The following is a 17525-nucleotide window of genomic DNA, read 5'->3' as shown; positions in this document are numbered from 1 at the left end:
TCACCATATGAATGTGGATTTAATCCTTTAACTCATTCACGATTATCATTTTCTATTCAATTTTTTTTAATTGCATTAATTTTTTTAATTTTTGATATTGAAATTATTCTTTTAATTCCATTTATTCCAACTTATCAAAAAAGAAATTCTTTTTATTTTTGTACTTTATCCATATTAATTATTTATTTATGCCTAATAATCGAATTAATTTATGACTGAAATGAACAATCAATCATTTGATTTATTTGATCAATTTTATTAATCATAAAGAAATAACGTATGAAAAAAGTGATGTACAAAGTGTAACTCTGCACGAATGCGATGTGACTCATATGAGAGATATTATTACATTAAATTATCCTACAATTGTTAATCATCGAGAGAAAGAGAAAAAGATACAGATAGAGCATCCGTAGAGCAAGTAGTTAAAAACACATCTGTACGATTCGTATATGCTATCAAATTTTTAAATGACAATTAAGTATCGTGCCATACAAGAGATACAAATATAAACCAAAATGGAGGTACAGCAAGCTCGAGAAAGTATTCGACAAATATTAGGTGTCTCGACTATTTCCAAATGCATCAAAGTCGAGAAAATATTACTGATGGCAAAACAAAGCATTATCGCTCTAGTTGAGAAAAAAGATGGCGAGGTATTCAACCAAATGGGTACGATCAAGAGATAAGGTAAAACGATCGCTAGATCATTGTAATGAGCGCTCCTGATACGATCCACTGCCGGATGTCCACCGCCACTTGGGCACAGGATCACGTGATTTCTTTTCATCCACATCCTATCCTCCTCGCTGTGTATCACCTATCATCAAATCGTAATAACATATTATTTCTAATAATGTCCAAAAACTAAAGAAGAAAAACCTAGGTATTTAGTCATTATATTAACTTCATTAGTATATCACCGAGATGTTAAGAGATATATATATATATATATATATATATATATATATATATATAGAGAAATGAACTCTAGACATTGAAGATCATGCTAATTAAAACTAACTTGGTTAGTTCCATTTATTCGACCAGGTGAAAATATTTTTTAATTTCTACTTCTCTCTCGTATATCTCGTTAAAACGAAATGTAATATATTTTACGTATAAGTATAAAAATAACCTTCCTTTCTCTAAAAATTGATCGCTGTTATGTTTCTTCTTACGTAAAAGATTTTACCTGTTTGGCAACGCGAACTCGTCCTGTAATCCAAGTCAAGGACATCATCTTCAATATTAGAACGCTGGCCCACCACGCGTATATCGTCCAAAGTTTCTCTCCTTGTCCCTCATCGTTTGAATTCACGTTATAAAGCATCGTATTTCACGCGCAAAAAAAAGAAATAAGCAAAAAAGCAAACGGAATATGAGAGAGAGAGAAAGAGAGATTCTTTCTCCTTACGTTTTCACGTCGAGCCGAATGACGACGAACTGTCGAACTCCTCGAGAGACGATCTACTTGCGAGGTGAAACTATGCTTAGATTCTATTTGAGAGTCAAATGACAACCGATTATCCGACTGTTTAGCTTCTGTATACGAAATCGATTTTCTACGAAGCAGGTACACATTGAACATCAACACAATTTTCAATAAACTTCTACATATATGAATATGGTAAAAATCTATCTTATTTTATAACACATTGTTAACTGACTACTATATACAATTTAATGAAAATTATAAATTCCGAAAGATAGTTGATACCAAAATTAAGCGGAAACACTATCGAACGCAGTAAACGATATAACACATTAATTGCTAAACGCAAAATAAAATTTTCGACAAATATAACGTTTTTATTCTGACAATTAGATCAATAAATACAGCTTACATTCTTTTTCTTTTTTTCATCAATATTCACCATTCATGTATACGAGTATATTTTAAGAAAAGATTGCGATCAATGATTAAAAATTTATTACTGTACAACGTTCCCTCGATCGATCAATTATAAATTTTTGCTAACGAGACACTTTTTCTTCGATAAGATACGAAGATATTGATCTCTTGATCTGAAGATTAGAACGGACGTCTGTAATTTGTTGATATATCTTAAAATATATCAAAACGCCACTGGGCGATGTTACTCTTTTTGATGTTCGATTGTATAGAAATATCTATGAGATTATTTCCAAGGAAAAAATCGGTAGCAACGATGTTAGTCTCTTTCCACCATTTCTCTTGAAACTTCACCGTCAGATTTCTATTTACAGCATCAGCCATTTGTCGAAGTCCACCGGATGGTTTGAAGATAATATCCAACGGATATGGCGTCAATTCTGCCATGACGGCCCACAATGGATTTGGACTGTTCCTAGATCTTTTAGGACCCATTATCACTTCGTCCAAATACTTGAAAAGACCTTCCACCGTTTGCTGATTACCCCAAGCTTGAGGCAACGACGGCCAAAGCCATTCGTAAGCTAATAATATTCAACACAATCAATCCTTATTGATGCCTAATCGAAAATAACGATAACAAATAATTGATGTCTAATCACTAATGGTATTACCATTTACTGTATGCTTATCACCATAGCAAATGATCAATCGTCCAGCACCCGTCCAAATATCGTTAAGAGTCGGTCCAAGGCCAACGACACCTCTATCAGGTTTCAAGATCAAATCACCAAATTCTCGATGTAAAATAGTTGCCAGTCTACGATGCCTACTCGGCCTACCCTCGAAACCAACTGGAAATCTAAAAGATAAGATCTTCATTGATAATATTTTCGATAAAGAAATGAGATTAAATGATATTTAATTCGTTGACCTGTGAAAATCCATAATAACAACTTCTCCTCTTGCAACGTCTAGAAAATTCCGGACGTCTTTGATAATTGCTGAGAGGGGTGTGATTCTTATTACATCGTGATTTACCCAAAATCTGTTGATGCTATTACTTTCTTCACCTGATGCTGTAACGTTTGGTCTGGAAGGAGGATAATAACCAACTCTGATATCGAGGTAACGTATTCCGTGTACCAACTGCGTCCAAACGTCGCGATCCTGAGTTAGCAAATAACGTTGGAAAACGTCTCTTCTAGTCAAATCACCGTGTTTGTAACAACCTGAGTTGTGGGTCCCGGGTATCATCAGGCTACCGATTGGTAGTCTTCCAAGTTGCCTTCTTCGCGTTTATACAAATTAAAATACACGTATAAGTATATATACATTGATTAATCTAAAAAAAAAATATATTTATTTGAAGAGTATATATATACCTCAAATCGTACATCCAAGTCGGCCAAATTCGCAAGCAAGAACTCATAAAGAGATCACCGTCCTTGTAAAGAGCAACGTAATGTTTTAAACAATGAGGGCCAGGAAGAGTGGCACCATCTGGAGTATCCCATCCACCTGGTAATGAAGGTCGACCGACTGTGATATTGGTCCGATAATATCCTCTTGAATGTTCCAATGGAGACAAGATCAATTTAGGTCTGATGGTTTTGTCTGGAAAAAAATAATGACCGTAATCGTGTCGACCAGTTATGATGTTTTATTCATTCATTCGAAATAAAAAAAAGAAGCGATGAAAAACAAAGTAAATAGTTGATTTTATAATATCTAATTGATTCTTAGTTATATTAAATAAAGAGTAGAAAAGCAAATGATTATGTTATGTCGTACAATGTGCTAAAGAAGCAAACAAAACTTATTACTATGCACTGGGTCAGCAGTGAAAACCTTGATGATATCTGGATATTCTGTGCTTCTAGGACAATCCAGTTCCCAATTAACTTCTAATTCAGCATCGACGACTTTATCACTTGCAGCGATCGGTCTCCATAAGGAGGAGACCGTTAACCATACCTTTCCACATTGTGCTGCAAAAGCTAGAAAAAGAAATATCGTTTCAAAGTATTTCGAATCCCTTGAATGGTAGGAATGCCGAGTCTCGTCTGCTATTAATACTTTCTACTGATTTATATAAGTAAAGAGTGCCAGATGAACATGGACAAATGACATCAAAATACATAACTATCAGTGGATGATCGAACTCACCTATGTCGCAAGATGCGTAAAGAAGCAACAGAAAGGTTCCTTTAATCATGATAATCAGGATAAATAAAATCCTTCTATTGACTGACTTCAAATATTTAATTTCAAACTTCTTCGAATGTTTTCTTCACGTTGATAACTCCAACTGGATGCAGTATGAATACTTTTTTTCTCTTTAATCCTTGTCCCTCGAACTGAAGGTTCTCGAGACTGTATTGAAATTTTCAGGACATCGATCTTAAAGTTTTAGTTGTAACAAAGACGAGTCTCCGATTAAGAGACGATTTCTTCTCTTTCAGAATAAGATCATCGAGAAACGGTGGTTGGTTCTCCAGAGGTGTCCCGATTAAAAAAGTCGAGAGAAAGAAGAAGCGATCGAGGGACAACCCCAGACGACTGAGCGTACACCAACTTTGCTCGGTCAAGCTCGGACGCACGGAGTTCTAGTTTAATATAGAACCCATTGGTTCGCTTGTAAAATGTGTTCGAGCGCATTGTACCATCCTTCCATCACTTCCTCGGACACGTCAATTTGTTCGAAAAGGGGGGAACCGTGTTTTACCTACGTCTCTTTCTCTCTCTCTCTCTCACCATTTTGTCTCTCCTCTTGGACTCTCTATCGACGACGTGTAGAGTCAAGGGGTCAGACTCGACCACCTAATATTAAACACCCCATTTCCTGCGTATCTTCAGAAGATAGATAGACGGAAAGAAAGAGAGAGAGAGAGAGAGGGATTCACGCTGAACGACGATGGAAGAGCAATGATAAGGTTCCTGAACATACAAGGGTGTTGGGGCAATGATTTTAATTTTACATTGAATTAAACACCCTCGCGTAGTCCGCGTGTCAGAAATATATCACGAGAGCGTTGTAGATTACCAGATCATAATTTCCAACAGGTAGAGATATATGTATATACATATATATATATAAATATCTCTAACATATATCTCTATTATGTGGCATGTATAAAAGATATGATCGAGGACATCTTATGTAATAAATTTTTTAGCTTTTGTACACAGACAAGATAACGATCTTCAAATGAATGTCTAAAGTAACAAACGTTGTTAGATGTTGAGTTAGTTAGAAATTTATTTGGATCAAATTTTGATACAGGACAAATATTATCTTCCTATATAAATACATTGTCGTAAGATCTGTGTTGGAGATTCCAAAAATCTATGTCACTTTTTTTCTTACAATATTGTATTTTTAGGATAAAATTATGCATTGATTTTTAATATGGTTGTATTAATTGTGCACAGAAACTTATAGAGGATCGTAAAAAGTGACAAACATTTTTCGAAATACATTGAAATCCTTACACACATATATATATTTTTATTACACCGCCAAATAATTAATAATATTATTTATGTATCCTAACTTTTGGTTATTGTGCTCAAAGTATACGAAACATTTGTACTTATAGTAAAGAGAAAATAGATTATAATCGTATTATTTAATATAAAAAATACTCTTGAAGATTAAAAGTAACAAAAAGAAGACTGTTTGAATTAACCAACAGCGATTGAATTGTTAAATAAAACATCGATCTTAATGAGTTAACAATAATCATAACGTTGACTTTTATTATTCAACCGCTGAATGGTAGTAATATATATATCAAAATAATGTAGACTAGTGTTGATCAAGAAAAATATTATTTTTTGAAATTTAGAAAAATTCTATGTTCTTATTTAACATATGAACCGATGATTATGGAAATGGATTAAAAATCATATGTTTCGTATTGAGATGCATATTATTTTCCTATAATGACAAACCCGAAAATAAAGTAACTATTTATATTATATTCTTGAAAAAAGACAAAATTTTATAATTTTTATTATTCCAAACGATTCAGACCACTTCCATAATTACTGGTTGATAATTGGCAATATAATACAATATTCATAATTTTAATTATTTAAACGAACAAATAAACAGAAATTACGAATACACTTTGCTACAGTTAATATTTCTGATTTTTATTATTAACATAAATGATATGATATATAAATTTGTTTACAATTATATAGAATAATTTTATATTCGAATCTACAAGTGATAACCGTCTCAATGGAATCATAAATACGTTTCTCTTGTTGTTAATTCTTTATTATCGTACGAGAATTGTAATTTTCACGAACAGTGTACTATTTCATTTTCATTCCCAATGATATATTGAATAATAAGAGAGAGATAATTATAAAAGCACAAAACATCAAGGCATGACACCATTTAATTAGATTAGCTTCAACAAACGAAAGAACAATTCCATCAAGAATCAGGATTTGTAAAAAAAGAAAAGTACAAATAAATTAAGAATTGTGACGCGACAAAAACAGTAACCACAAAAGAATGATTAAAAAAAAATAAATAATATTTATGTACGTACGAATATAGAAAAAATTATAATTATAAACTTTGATTTGTGAACAATATTATACCATACCATGTCTCTCATTTTAATTTTAGCTAGATATTCATTTTTCGTATGTATTTTTACATTTAATCCTGTCTATCTGAAACGATAATCAGCTTACAAATGTATCGAGCCCTAGATATATATATTTTCGACATAGTCTTACTTCTTTTTATTATTTATTTTATCTGTATGTTAATATTATAATCGTTGATATTTTATATACTGCTCGTGGCATAAAATATCGGTATTTTAAATATAAGTATTTGAAGAAATCATGTTATAATAAAAATGCTTATTTCTAATAAATGTAATTTAATATGTTCACATAAGGCGACAACGTTCGGGACCACCCGGTGCATCACCCTGAAACACAAAATAGATTACTTCAATGAAAAAAGATAATTTTCGAGTAATTCCAAGAATTATCTTTTTGCCATCAGCCCAACATACGTTTAATGACCTAATAGACAGCTTTTTCTCATATTTTACATTAGTCACAAAAAGACAAGCATACATTAATATTTCTTTTATTTATTTTTAATATTTTATTTTTTTTATTTGTGATTAAATTATAGATAAGTAAAAAAAAAAAGAAAGAACACTTATCTTATAATTAATTAATAATCAAGAATATAAATATGTAAATATCGAATATATATAAAATTGTGAAAGCTTTCCGGAAAAATAGTCAATTATATATGTAACTATAAGTATTTTCTAAAGACAATGTGGTTAACTATGAAAATGTGAATGTATCCGCGTCAAACATATTATTTTATAAACGCATATGATGTTTTAGTTATAAAAGCGTGAGTATAAAGGCATATAGGTGTGCTGCATGAAGACCAACAAAGTAATAAGCCAAATAATCGTAGTATGATGAAAGTGCAGAAGATATTAATATCGTTGACAAGTAGCTGAACGATCGTACATCCGATTGCTTGAAATCAACTTACATAAGATGCCCATCAGAGTTCATGTGCCCAGGCACTTAATATGGGTAGAGATATCTTCTCTATGAAAACAAGAAGCGAGTGTCGGTAAAATGCGCAACACCCTCCTTAACAATTTGGTAATACTATAACTATATGGAATTACTATACTATATATTCTACAATTACATATATATATTATAGACATAGCACATATAGTACAGGGTGATGTAAAAATTCTTAACTGGGCCAAAGATGTTTCAACATGATTTTAAAAATCATCTGGAAACTTTTGTCTTCCTCCCTATAAATAAATTAATCTTTAATCTTTAACAGTCTAAAATTATGATAAATAACTGGAATTTTTTTATTTTTATCTTTTATAACAAGCTACTGTCAATATAGCCACATTGTCTTCTTGTTCTTTACCGGTTACTATTTTTTACCCAAACAGATTACCTAACAAATTAGCTGAGACTACATTTTAGTTTCATTTCTTTTATCTATAAAACCATTGTCATACAAAAAAAATTAGAATATTGATTCTTAACGTCACACTTGATTAAGTAAAAATATATGTGATAAGAGTTACTTGATCGTACGTGAATAATTTATCTTAAAAGACTGTAAAAGCACGTTAAACATTTGCAAGAAAAAAAAAAAAAAAAAAAAAGAAAAGAAAAGAAAAATACGAGAAGGGTGTATATAGTGATATATGAACTTATCTCGTATCATATATTTCAGATATTGATTCATACCTGCTGGTAATGGAGATCTTCTGAAGGTCGGAATCCTAAACTTTCTCTATGCCGTGAAACAGATGTGGACAACTGTTGTCGTTTTCGTTCAGATGTTGCCATTTCCTATCGAGACATCAGAAATAATTTATATTAATTACATACACAATAAGTATCTATAAAAACGAACAAGAGTTACAAGAAGAAAAAAAGAATTATACTTCTGAGTCATTGTTTAGTAAAACTGTAGTCATATTTTCTGCAATGAACCATTTTTGACCCTTCATAACGATATTGGATGGTGGTTCATGAGTCGCACCAATATCAGCTGACCAAACTGATACGCTTGCACCCGAGTCGAGTTTTGCAGTTCGATGGAATTTAAAGACTGTTTCTAGAGTGCCAGCCTTGCGAATAATTTGCCAACCGCTGAGTCCAATTTCCTAATTATAAGAATACAATTTAATTATTATTGTAAACCTTTGTTCAATTTTATGATCATATTTATATTGTAAATAGAACTTACTTTGTTACCCTTGTTAGTAAGTTTGACATATCGACCATGAGGATCAGCTTCCGTAATTTCAATGTCGCCCCTTGCTGTACCACTGATACTGTAGTCACTACTACTACGTTCTTCGCTTTCCTCTAGTAAAGTTCTCTTTCTCTTTCCTCTCAGAGGTGTTTGTCTTGCTGGAGTATTTCTGCTAGTCTGTGTCACGTTACTAGTACTACATTGGGTTGCTGGTGTTATATTCAACCTAAAAACGATATAGAGAAATAATAAACCCGTTTCTTTTTTTTTTTTATTAATAAATATTGTAAGTGTACAATTATACCTAGCTTCCTCGGATTCTAACAATTTACGATATGCAGCAATTTCCAAGTCTAAGGCAACCTTTATGTCCATTAAATCTTGATACTCTTGTAATTGTTGAGCCATTTCATCTCTCATGCGAGCTAATTCTGCTTCGTAAGCGGCTATACTTTCAGCATGCCGCATACGTTCGTTCTCGCGTAGACTTTCCAAGTCCCTATAAAAATATTTTTCTATTAATATTTGCACGGAACAATGTAGGCAAATCTGTATAAAGGAGCAAGTATTTTTGTACCGAATTCTCGCATTCAAAGCATTGATAGAGGCCTCGAGCTCGTTGATCTTTTGCTTGAAAGTATCAATTCCTGATCGAGTTTGTCTCAATTCCTCGATAGCTTTATTGGCTGCATCGCTATTACGTTGAGCATGTGAAGTCAAGTTTTTGATCTTATTTTCATATAACATTTCAATCTCCTCGCGATTGGCTCGCATTTGTGCCTCATACTGGTCACGCAATTCTTGTAATGATTGTTGTAATTTAGCTTCATATTTTTCAGCCAATCTTCCGTCTATCTCGGAGATTTCAACCTAAATAAAATATATAAACGTAAGAGATTATTAATAGGAAAATAAACAAGAAAAATGATGTGAAATAAATCTTCGAAAAATATATTATAAATAGAAACGAACCTGCCGTCTCGAACGCGTTTCGGTAAGTTCTTGTTGATATACTTGATCTTTAAAACTTAAATCTTCTTTGAGACTTTGAATATGATTTTCAAGATCTATACGCTGTAACGTTTCTTCTTCCAGATGATGACGCGTATCGTTCAGAGCTGCGTTCAATCGTTCATTCTCCTTTTCCAATTCTCTATCCTTATCCGTAATTTTTTTACGCTCGGTTTGACATTGAGTTAATTGAGATGTCAAATCATTGTTTCTCGCTTCGTACAAACTTAAATTTCTTTCGGTTATTTGCAAATCCTTTGTCTTTTTCTCCAATCTGTAATAATACATTGAATATGAATGTAATATATGTTACGTCCCAGAAGGGGGATTGYACAGGAGCAATTACAAAATTCGAAAATAGAGATAGAAAAAGAAGTTTATTCTTAAACTTATAACAAATTTCGAATCTTAGCATCTAATTTAGGTAACAAAAGCTTAAAAATAATTACAAATTTCGAATCTTAGTAACAAAAAGTGGGATACTTACGATTAATAACAAATGAAGAAAAATTATAATTAGTAACAAATTTCGGAATCTTAGTATCGAATGTTAAACTACAATTACTAGCAAAAATCAGAGATTTAGTATCTAATGCGAACTATTCAAATTATGTGTAATATACTCAATTTTATGCGAACACTGAACWATCGAATTTAAGCTGTAGCTTATATATAGGGAAAAACGCAACCCCACTATGCAGAGTCCCATTCGCAATAGTGGGAGTACCTCCCATTTACGTAAAATGCTTTCTTAACCACAATTTTCTCTCCCGCGAAACGCAACCCTTGGAGAAGAATATTCTCATATATATTTAGTATTTTCTCTCGTCCAAAATTATAATTTTTAATGATAAAATTTCATAGGGAATTTGGACATGAAAAGAAGTAGAACTTAATTTGATTGAGTTGGACGTTTCGTCCCTTTATTGGGACTTCTTCAGCAACTTAATCATCAAAGCTCAGCGTCTTTTTTATTTAATTTCGACATACATTTCTTTTTATAATATTCTAAAACACAATACATCTAAAACTTCGTTAGTTTGATCGTTATTATTTAAAAGCCTCAACAAAACTCGTATGTTATATATATGATATATAACTACGTATATTAATATATGAGAAATTCAAGATTGAAATAAGAAAATAGAAGAAAACACGTCGATCACGTGGTTTCGTCTTAGTGACGACTTAATTCTAAATTGAAGCGTTCTTAACTTTCAATATAGCTATTGTTAATATATGTGAAATTTGAGATTAAAATAAGAAAATAGAAGAGAACACGTTGATCACGTGATCCACGCCCTTTAGCGTACGTGGTCGTAAACACGTCGATCGCGTGATCTGTTGCTACCTGCGATAGTGCGCAAYAAGGATTTGAACGAAAATAAGATTTTAAGAAATACGCAAGAAAGAAGCAAAAACTAACAGAAGAAGAGTAGCTTTCAGAGAAAAACAAAAGGAATATTATTAGTATCGTTCTACAAAAGACTTTCACGTCTTAGTGACAAATAAATTCTAAATTTAGATAAACACCATAAATCCTAAACTAAAGTTATTAGAAAATAAAATATAAAATATAAAATATAAGATATAAAATATAAACTATAAACCACATATGTCGAATTCCGCTTGTATTAATAATATAACAAATTTAATAACGTTAGGACGTAACATATATAATCAATGAATTTTAACATTTCATTTGCAAAGAAACTTCTAAGAAACACATTTCTCCTAGTCCCGTAATTTCTAATTAGATACCGGGAAGCTGATCCTAAAATAAAAGTGCCTTCCAGAAGAAGGAAACTCGAAATATCACACTTCCCTATTATTCTCAACTTAGATACCTCCTATCTTTCACTCATTCTAAATTAGATCAAACGTAAGAATTAAGAAAATCATTGAGTTCTTTCTTCTTTTTCCTATTTCAAAATAATACATTTTATTCATATTTTCTAATACATTCATTCCTTGATCTAACTATAGTACCGCAGGAAATTACAAACCACAATTTATTATCAAACTACTTTGCTCTAAATAATTCTAAGAAGTAGCAAGTAATATATCGAACAAGAATAATTTAATTGCGTTAATCTTATTGTTACCGACACGAGCCGGAACGTTCAACAATGTTGCTCGACGTCGAATCTACTTCAAATGTGTTTAAAACAAGTCAAAATATACGAGCAAAGGTTAGCAGAGTGTTTCTCGTTATTCGTCGATCGCATCTCGAAATCCTTGGACTACTAGCCGAAGCAACAATGAATAATATCGCGTGACCTATACAGGACGAGGTCAAGATGTTTTTTTATTGAACCGTGTAAAACGAATTACTGACGAATGAATCGAACAACTACGTCATCTCCAGAAATCTTCCATCTTTATTTCACGGATATCTTCGAAAAAGATAAGTAGAAATATAGAAGTATATATTCGCTTTTGTCTTACATTACTTATTTCTTCATCTACGCAACACACGCATGCACACATACTCTCTCTCATTCCTTCATATCATAACAACAGGGGACAACATTTCTTGTAGCTTTACCTACCAGAAAATCATCTTTATTTATTCTAGAAATAGCTCTGTAGATTTAAAAGCATCTTTGTATTATTCTAGAAATATCTATTTGTTGTCTTTTCTTTCTGGCGTATTTCACCTTAAACAACCTTTTCGTTTGAAATCCCCACTTCGCACAATCGCGGGTAGCAACGAATTTCATGATCGATGTGCTTAAGATCACGTACACTACAAGCATGTTCTTTCTTATTTTCTTACTTTTACTCTTACATTCCCATATTATTTACATAAATAGCGTTGGCCTCCTCATCCCATGTCGCTATCCAATGTTAAGATGAAAGTAGCGTCGATGGTGATGGCAATAATGGTAGGAATGGTGGGGATAAATAAACTTGTCCACGCAGGGGACAGAGAAAGAAATTCGCGTAGGAGGCACACCGTCTGGATCGCTTTCATTTATTTCAGTATTTTCAATTTGGACTCTACGTAAAGACGATTTCTATGACTAGATTGTAAAAAAAAAAATATTTAAAAAAAAAAAAAAAAAAAAAAAAAAAAAATAATTTTACAAATTTGTCGTCTCTCAATGGAGAATTACCTACACGTTTGACTACACATTACATATAAATGAATATATTTAAGCATATCTGAAATAATAAGGGCTTCAATTTACAATGGTATTTTTTTGTATTCTGTAGAAAATTTGTTTGTGGTAACAAATTGAAGGGAAGATTGTTGAAGAGAAACTCCAGAATTATATCGGTCAAAAGACATTCCAAGGAGCCGAAGAGAAAAGCCGAAGCGAGTACTATACTCGGTTCGCCGCTATTTCAGACACGGAACACGACCCACATCGAGAATTTTATTTTCTACCATGCCGAACCAAAGCAGTCTAATATTCCAGTCTACTTTTACCGACCTGTAACCCGTACCAGAGCTATCCAATAGCTTATAATACTAATTCTAATCGATTCTTTCGATAATTCCTATTTTTATTTATTATTGTTATAAACTAGTTATACACTTTGATAATGTTAATATAAGAAAATTCATTTGCGATTTAACTTGATTTCAAATTGAAAATTCCTTTGAAGGTAATTCTCCTAACTTTATAATTAAACCCGATTTATTACGAACCGTAATTTTGGTAAATTTAATAATGACGGATTTACGGTGATCTATACGAACGATTGGTGTACACATAACGTGCAACGTTCTATCTCAGTATGGGGTAAAGATTAACCGTTCTCGTCCTCGCGTCTTGCTTTCCTACACGATATATATATATGACTATATTCCCACACATGTATATGTATAATAATTTAATTACAAATTTGCAATTTTGTTGCAACGACACGAACGAGATTAAAATCAAGCACGTATGCAACGAACATGCACGCGGATAATACATATTATGTTCTTAAGTCAAAGAAAACAAATAAAGTTCTTTTTTAAAAAATGTATTTAATTAAATATTAATATATTTTGTGATTATATTTGTCTTTTCTAATAACGATTAAATGTTTATCTTGGAGAGAGAGAGAGAGAGGTAGGCAGAGGTAAGGAGAAAGAACCGGCTTATAGCTTTTCCCGTTGTAGCGATCAATGGCCTTAAGGCCAGCGGAACCTTCTCGTGACCGGTTTGCAATGGCAGGAATCGACCTATGATGTCAGCTACTATTTTGTGGACTTTTTCGTTTCCAACAACAACGGCACATCTTTATGTCCCATTGCACGTTTTCTGAAACGTCTAACACGTATTACCACCTTCACACTTAAAACTATAAATTCGACCAATCACCGCTCGAAATAGATTACCTTGATCATTGAAAATGTCTAAATTTATATATTTACAATTTTTCTTATATAATATCTCACTACAATTAATGAAGAAATTAGTGGCATTTTTTTCAGGTACCTAAAGATGAAAGTCCTAAAGTTTTTAAGATGCTGCATATCCTGTTTATATCTTGTTTTGTTGCAGAGCCTACTCCTTTTTCTTAATTTTTGTTTTTTCGACTTAACTGTATTGGCTTCTGAGTAACTCATATGGCACTTACAATGTATATGACATTATGAATATTTAAGAAAATATATAGCATGATAAATGTGTGTGTGTGTGATTAGATTTTTGTTCTTTATTTTAACAATCTTTGCTTCAGACTTTGCTCGACTCGTATTTCAAATACAAAAATACAAAAAGATAAACGAAAAAAATAAATTTTAGCGTTTCAATGCTCAGAGAATATTTCGTATCGAAACGCCACCTATATAAAAATATTATTGATAACGAACAAAATGATATTTGTAATCAAACATTATAGAGTTTATCTCATCTTATATATATATATATTCTGAATATACAAGATGGACTAAAACTATCAATTTATGACAAGAAAAAACTAATCCAAAATATCTGGAAAAAATACCTAGGTACTTTGGACCTGTCCTATATATTAAAATACATTATATCGAATTCGCGATAAAGAACTGCATAATATAAAGAAAATGGCACGAAAAAGACATGAAGAATTTATCGATAAACCCGTTTACATTTAATCGAGGACACCATTATCGTCATTACGGTTTATCCTATCGAAGGAAGAAATGATGTCATACTTCGCGTCTAGAGAAGCATTCTTTGCGTTTTTAAACACCTGTATTTACTCAAACCGAACGTTCCCTTTAAAAGTAGCCCTTAGGAAAGAAATAAAGAAAAAGAAAACGTATAATAGATCGATCCCCCTCTTCTACTTCTATCATTTCCTATAAACAAATCTTTATTTCGAAAGATACCCAATTCGAAATAACAATGAGAATAAATATAACGTAAACATTGAACATTAGCAAATGTTCGTTCGAAATTATTTGGTCTGGTTACGAGTCCGCAGTAAATTCCTACGAATCGACTTGTCAAATCTAAACGAAAAACGAGTTTCGTGCTTTCATTGCCCAAAATATTCTCGATGAATAACAGAGATAGTGGATAAAAAAAAAGTTGTCCAAACGATTTCACTAAATTATATTCGAATTCAAAAGGCGATAACTTATTGTTGAAAAAAAATAATGATTTTCAATAGGACAATAACGACGATCGATTGAATATAATGTGTTTTTGTTTAAGTATGAAATAGATTAAAAAAAAATTTGAAATTTGATTTTAAATTTGAAAATTGTTAGATTTATCGTTGAACGCCACGTTGATACAAGACTGACTATCCTTTTTAATAGTCTAATAAAAACGATTTCTCTATCGGGAAAGGAGTGTCTATCTTTCATGGAATAGGTTTGTCATGTACCTACGTATATGTATGTATACGTATTATAGAGCTTTGCTTTGGCCGTCATGTGCATTTAAGAGAGTCAATGTTTTTAGGTCAGGGAATACAGGAATGAGCGGGCTGACATCATCGCATAGTAGTAAGAGTGACGCAATCGACGTAGTAACGTCACGTTCCGGCTTGGACGAGACCTCTAAATATCGATTCTACATCTAACTGCAATCAATTATCGACATAATCGATTATGTTTGCAGACTCGTTCATATCTATAACTCATATTTCAACACCCATATCAAACTACACATCTTTTACCCTTTTCAGACATATTGATTTTGGGAAACCTTGGTTTCTTGCAAAGACACCTTTTATGTAAAATATCTTGTTAAATATTTCAAATTTTTCTATTATTTGTCGTCGTGAATTTGTATCAAATTCTATCAAAAAAACTAATCACTGAAAGTAATTATGTAAAAGCAGCTGTTATTGATCTACGTAAAAATTTGAATATAGCATGATATGGAAACATAAACAAGATGGTATTTTCTCTGACCTACTTTTAACGTGCCTTTTTCTTTTTTTTATTATTTTCAAATATTATACCTAAAACATCTTTCGAATGAAAGTACCTTTAATCTATAGGACTCTAGAAAGAAATCAAATATTAACGATTTTAAATCATTCTTAAAATATTTTAAACATATATAACCGATATATATCAGTCTATCTCCCATTAAATTGAATCTTTAACGTATGCTACCTATGCTAAAGAAAAAAACATAAGCAGTGAAGAAAGTAAACATATGGAGAATAAATATACTCACTTATTTTTAAGTTCCTCGTTGCAATCCCATAATCGTTTTGTATCAATCTCAAGCTTAGCCCGTTCCTTGGCAGTTTCATCTAACAATTTTCTTGTATCGGATAATTCCTGCTCATACATAGACTTAATATTGGAAACCTCGCGTGTAGTTGTTTCCTGTGTAGTATGTACTTCCCGCGTAAGTCTTGAATTTTCGGCTTCGAGGTGCCTCACCTTGTCAATATAACATGCTAGCCGATTGTTCAGGTTTTGTAAATCCTTCTTTTCTTGCAATCGTGAATAACGCGTAGGACTTAATGGACTGCCAGGTCTTTGGCCACCGATAGGTGTGGACGAATGAGGTGGTGGTGGTGGTGTTTGAATGGTGCTCGTATTAGAAGACATAGTCGTCGAGGACGTCTTCTTATTTGATTTCGTCGACATATTTGCTGTTTCTTCTTCTTCCTTCTCTTCTATATTCCGCCGTCCTTATATTCCAAGGATTTATCTACGAATGAGAAACTTACTCTAAGTAACTGGTAATTTTCTTCCCCCCGGCTATTTCTCCTTCATAACACACTTCCGTCGAAGCATCAACTTACTGCACTTTCTAGCAACGCGTCCGCTAAATAATTACCTTGTTGAGCTTTTTCAAGCCTCTTATGAAAGAAAGTGTTCGTTAACGCACAGATTGAACCGCTTAGTGCGTGCTGACGCTACAACGAGGCGACTCTCTCACGCGAGTACCCCTACCACATCCAACACCGCGTATCCCTTCTCGACCAATCATACTCGCGCAATTCTCTTTCTCTCTCCCCGATGCTTCCTTTACGAACGCCGTTGATTTGGGGATTTTTCTTTCTTTAGCGCTGATCTCATATCACCGTCACTTCCAAATGCCCATAATTCGCTCTGATTGGTCAACGCCCAGCCATCGACGTCGCTCACTCCTTCGTTTTTTTTCTCCCTACTTTTCTCTATATTTCAATCGTCTTAACAGCGTTCTACAGGTTAGAACTTTGATTAATAATTCCAACAATTTTATTTACACGTTTTATAACGATTAAAACTTAAACGTCGTGGTACTTTTTTATTTATTTGTTAAAAGGTCTCTTATTTCTATTATCGTTTAGGTTCTTTTTTGCTCAGCAAATAACAGAACAGAATTTTTACATTGCAGCAGCAAAAAAACAACTTCCTACAGCGCACGCGCAGAAATGCGTTATATCCTATGCGCATTCTCTTACATCGGT

At 32.6% G+C, this 17525-nt stretch overlaps 3 protein-coding genes across 6 annotated transcripts; all 3 read right to left on the bottom strand.

Annotated features, from left to right (window-relative positions):
• Positions 1-345: 345 nt before the first annotated feature.
• On the bottom strand, positions 346-1707 carry LOC106789440. Its single transcript, XM_014753632.1, has 2 exons — positions 1196-1707; positions 346-820 (listed from the first exon to the last, which is right to left on the bottom strand). Exons 1-2 carry the CDS (start codon positions 1331-1333, stop codon positions 467-469), a joined length of 492 nt encoding a protein of 163 aa, XP_014609118.1. The 5' UTR covers positions 1334-1707; the 3' UTR covers positions 346-466.
• Positions 1708-1787: 80 nt separating this feature from the next.
• LOC106789436 (PI-PLC X domain-containing protein 1-like) lies at positions 1788-4493 on the bottom strand. Its single transcript, XM_014753628.1, has 6 exons — positions 4025-4493; positions 3682-3855; positions 3241-3472; positions 2790-3146; positions 2530-2717; positions 1788-2439 (listed from the first exon to the last, which is right to left on the bottom strand). The coding sequence occupies exons 1-6, from the start codon at positions 4071-4073 to the stop codon at positions 2069-2071; spliced, it is 1371 nt and encodes a 456-aa protein (XP_014609114.1). The 5' UTR covers positions 4074-4493; the 3' UTR covers positions 1788-2068.
• Positions 4494-5707: 1214 nt separating this feature from the next.
• LOC106789435 (lamin Dm0-like) lies at positions 5708-17297 on the bottom strand. Of its 4 annotated transcripts, none has more exons than XM_014753626.1 (9): positions 16910-17297; positions 16295-16780; positions 9633-9945; positions 9238-9530; positions 8652-9159; positions 8347-8568; positions 8147-8251; positions 7413-7471; positions 5708-6819 (listed from the first exon to the last, which is right to left on the bottom strand). In XM_014753626.1, exons 2-8 carry the CDS (start codon positions 16714-16716, stop codon positions 7448-7450), a joined length of 1887 nt encoding a protein of 628 aa, XP_014609112.1. In that variant the 5' UTR covers positions 16717-16780; positions 16910-17297; the 3' UTR covers positions 5708-6819; positions 7413-7447. The 4 variants fall into 4 exon arrangements, with proteins under 4 accessions (XP_014609112.1, XP_014609110.1, XP_014609111.1 ...); XM_014753627.1 differs by lacking the exon at positions 7413-7471 and having other exon boundaries at positions 5996-6819; positions 8652-8886; positions 8965-9159; XM_014753624.1 differs by lacking the exon at positions 7413-7471.
• Between the last annotated feature and the right edge of the window lie 228 nt (positions 17298-17525).

The sequence above is a fragment of the Polistes canadensis genome, unplaced genomic scaffold, assembly GCF_001313835.1.
Source record: "Polistes canadensis isolate GaletaPanama2010 unplaced genomic scaffold, ASM131383v1 scaffold_183, whole genome shotgun sequence".
NCBI lineage: Eukaryota > Metazoa > Arthropoda > Insecta > Hymenoptera > Vespidae > Polistes > Polistes canadensis.
Note: the sequence above shows the minus strand (reverse complement) of the source record. Positions and strands in the feature narration are given on the sequence as shown.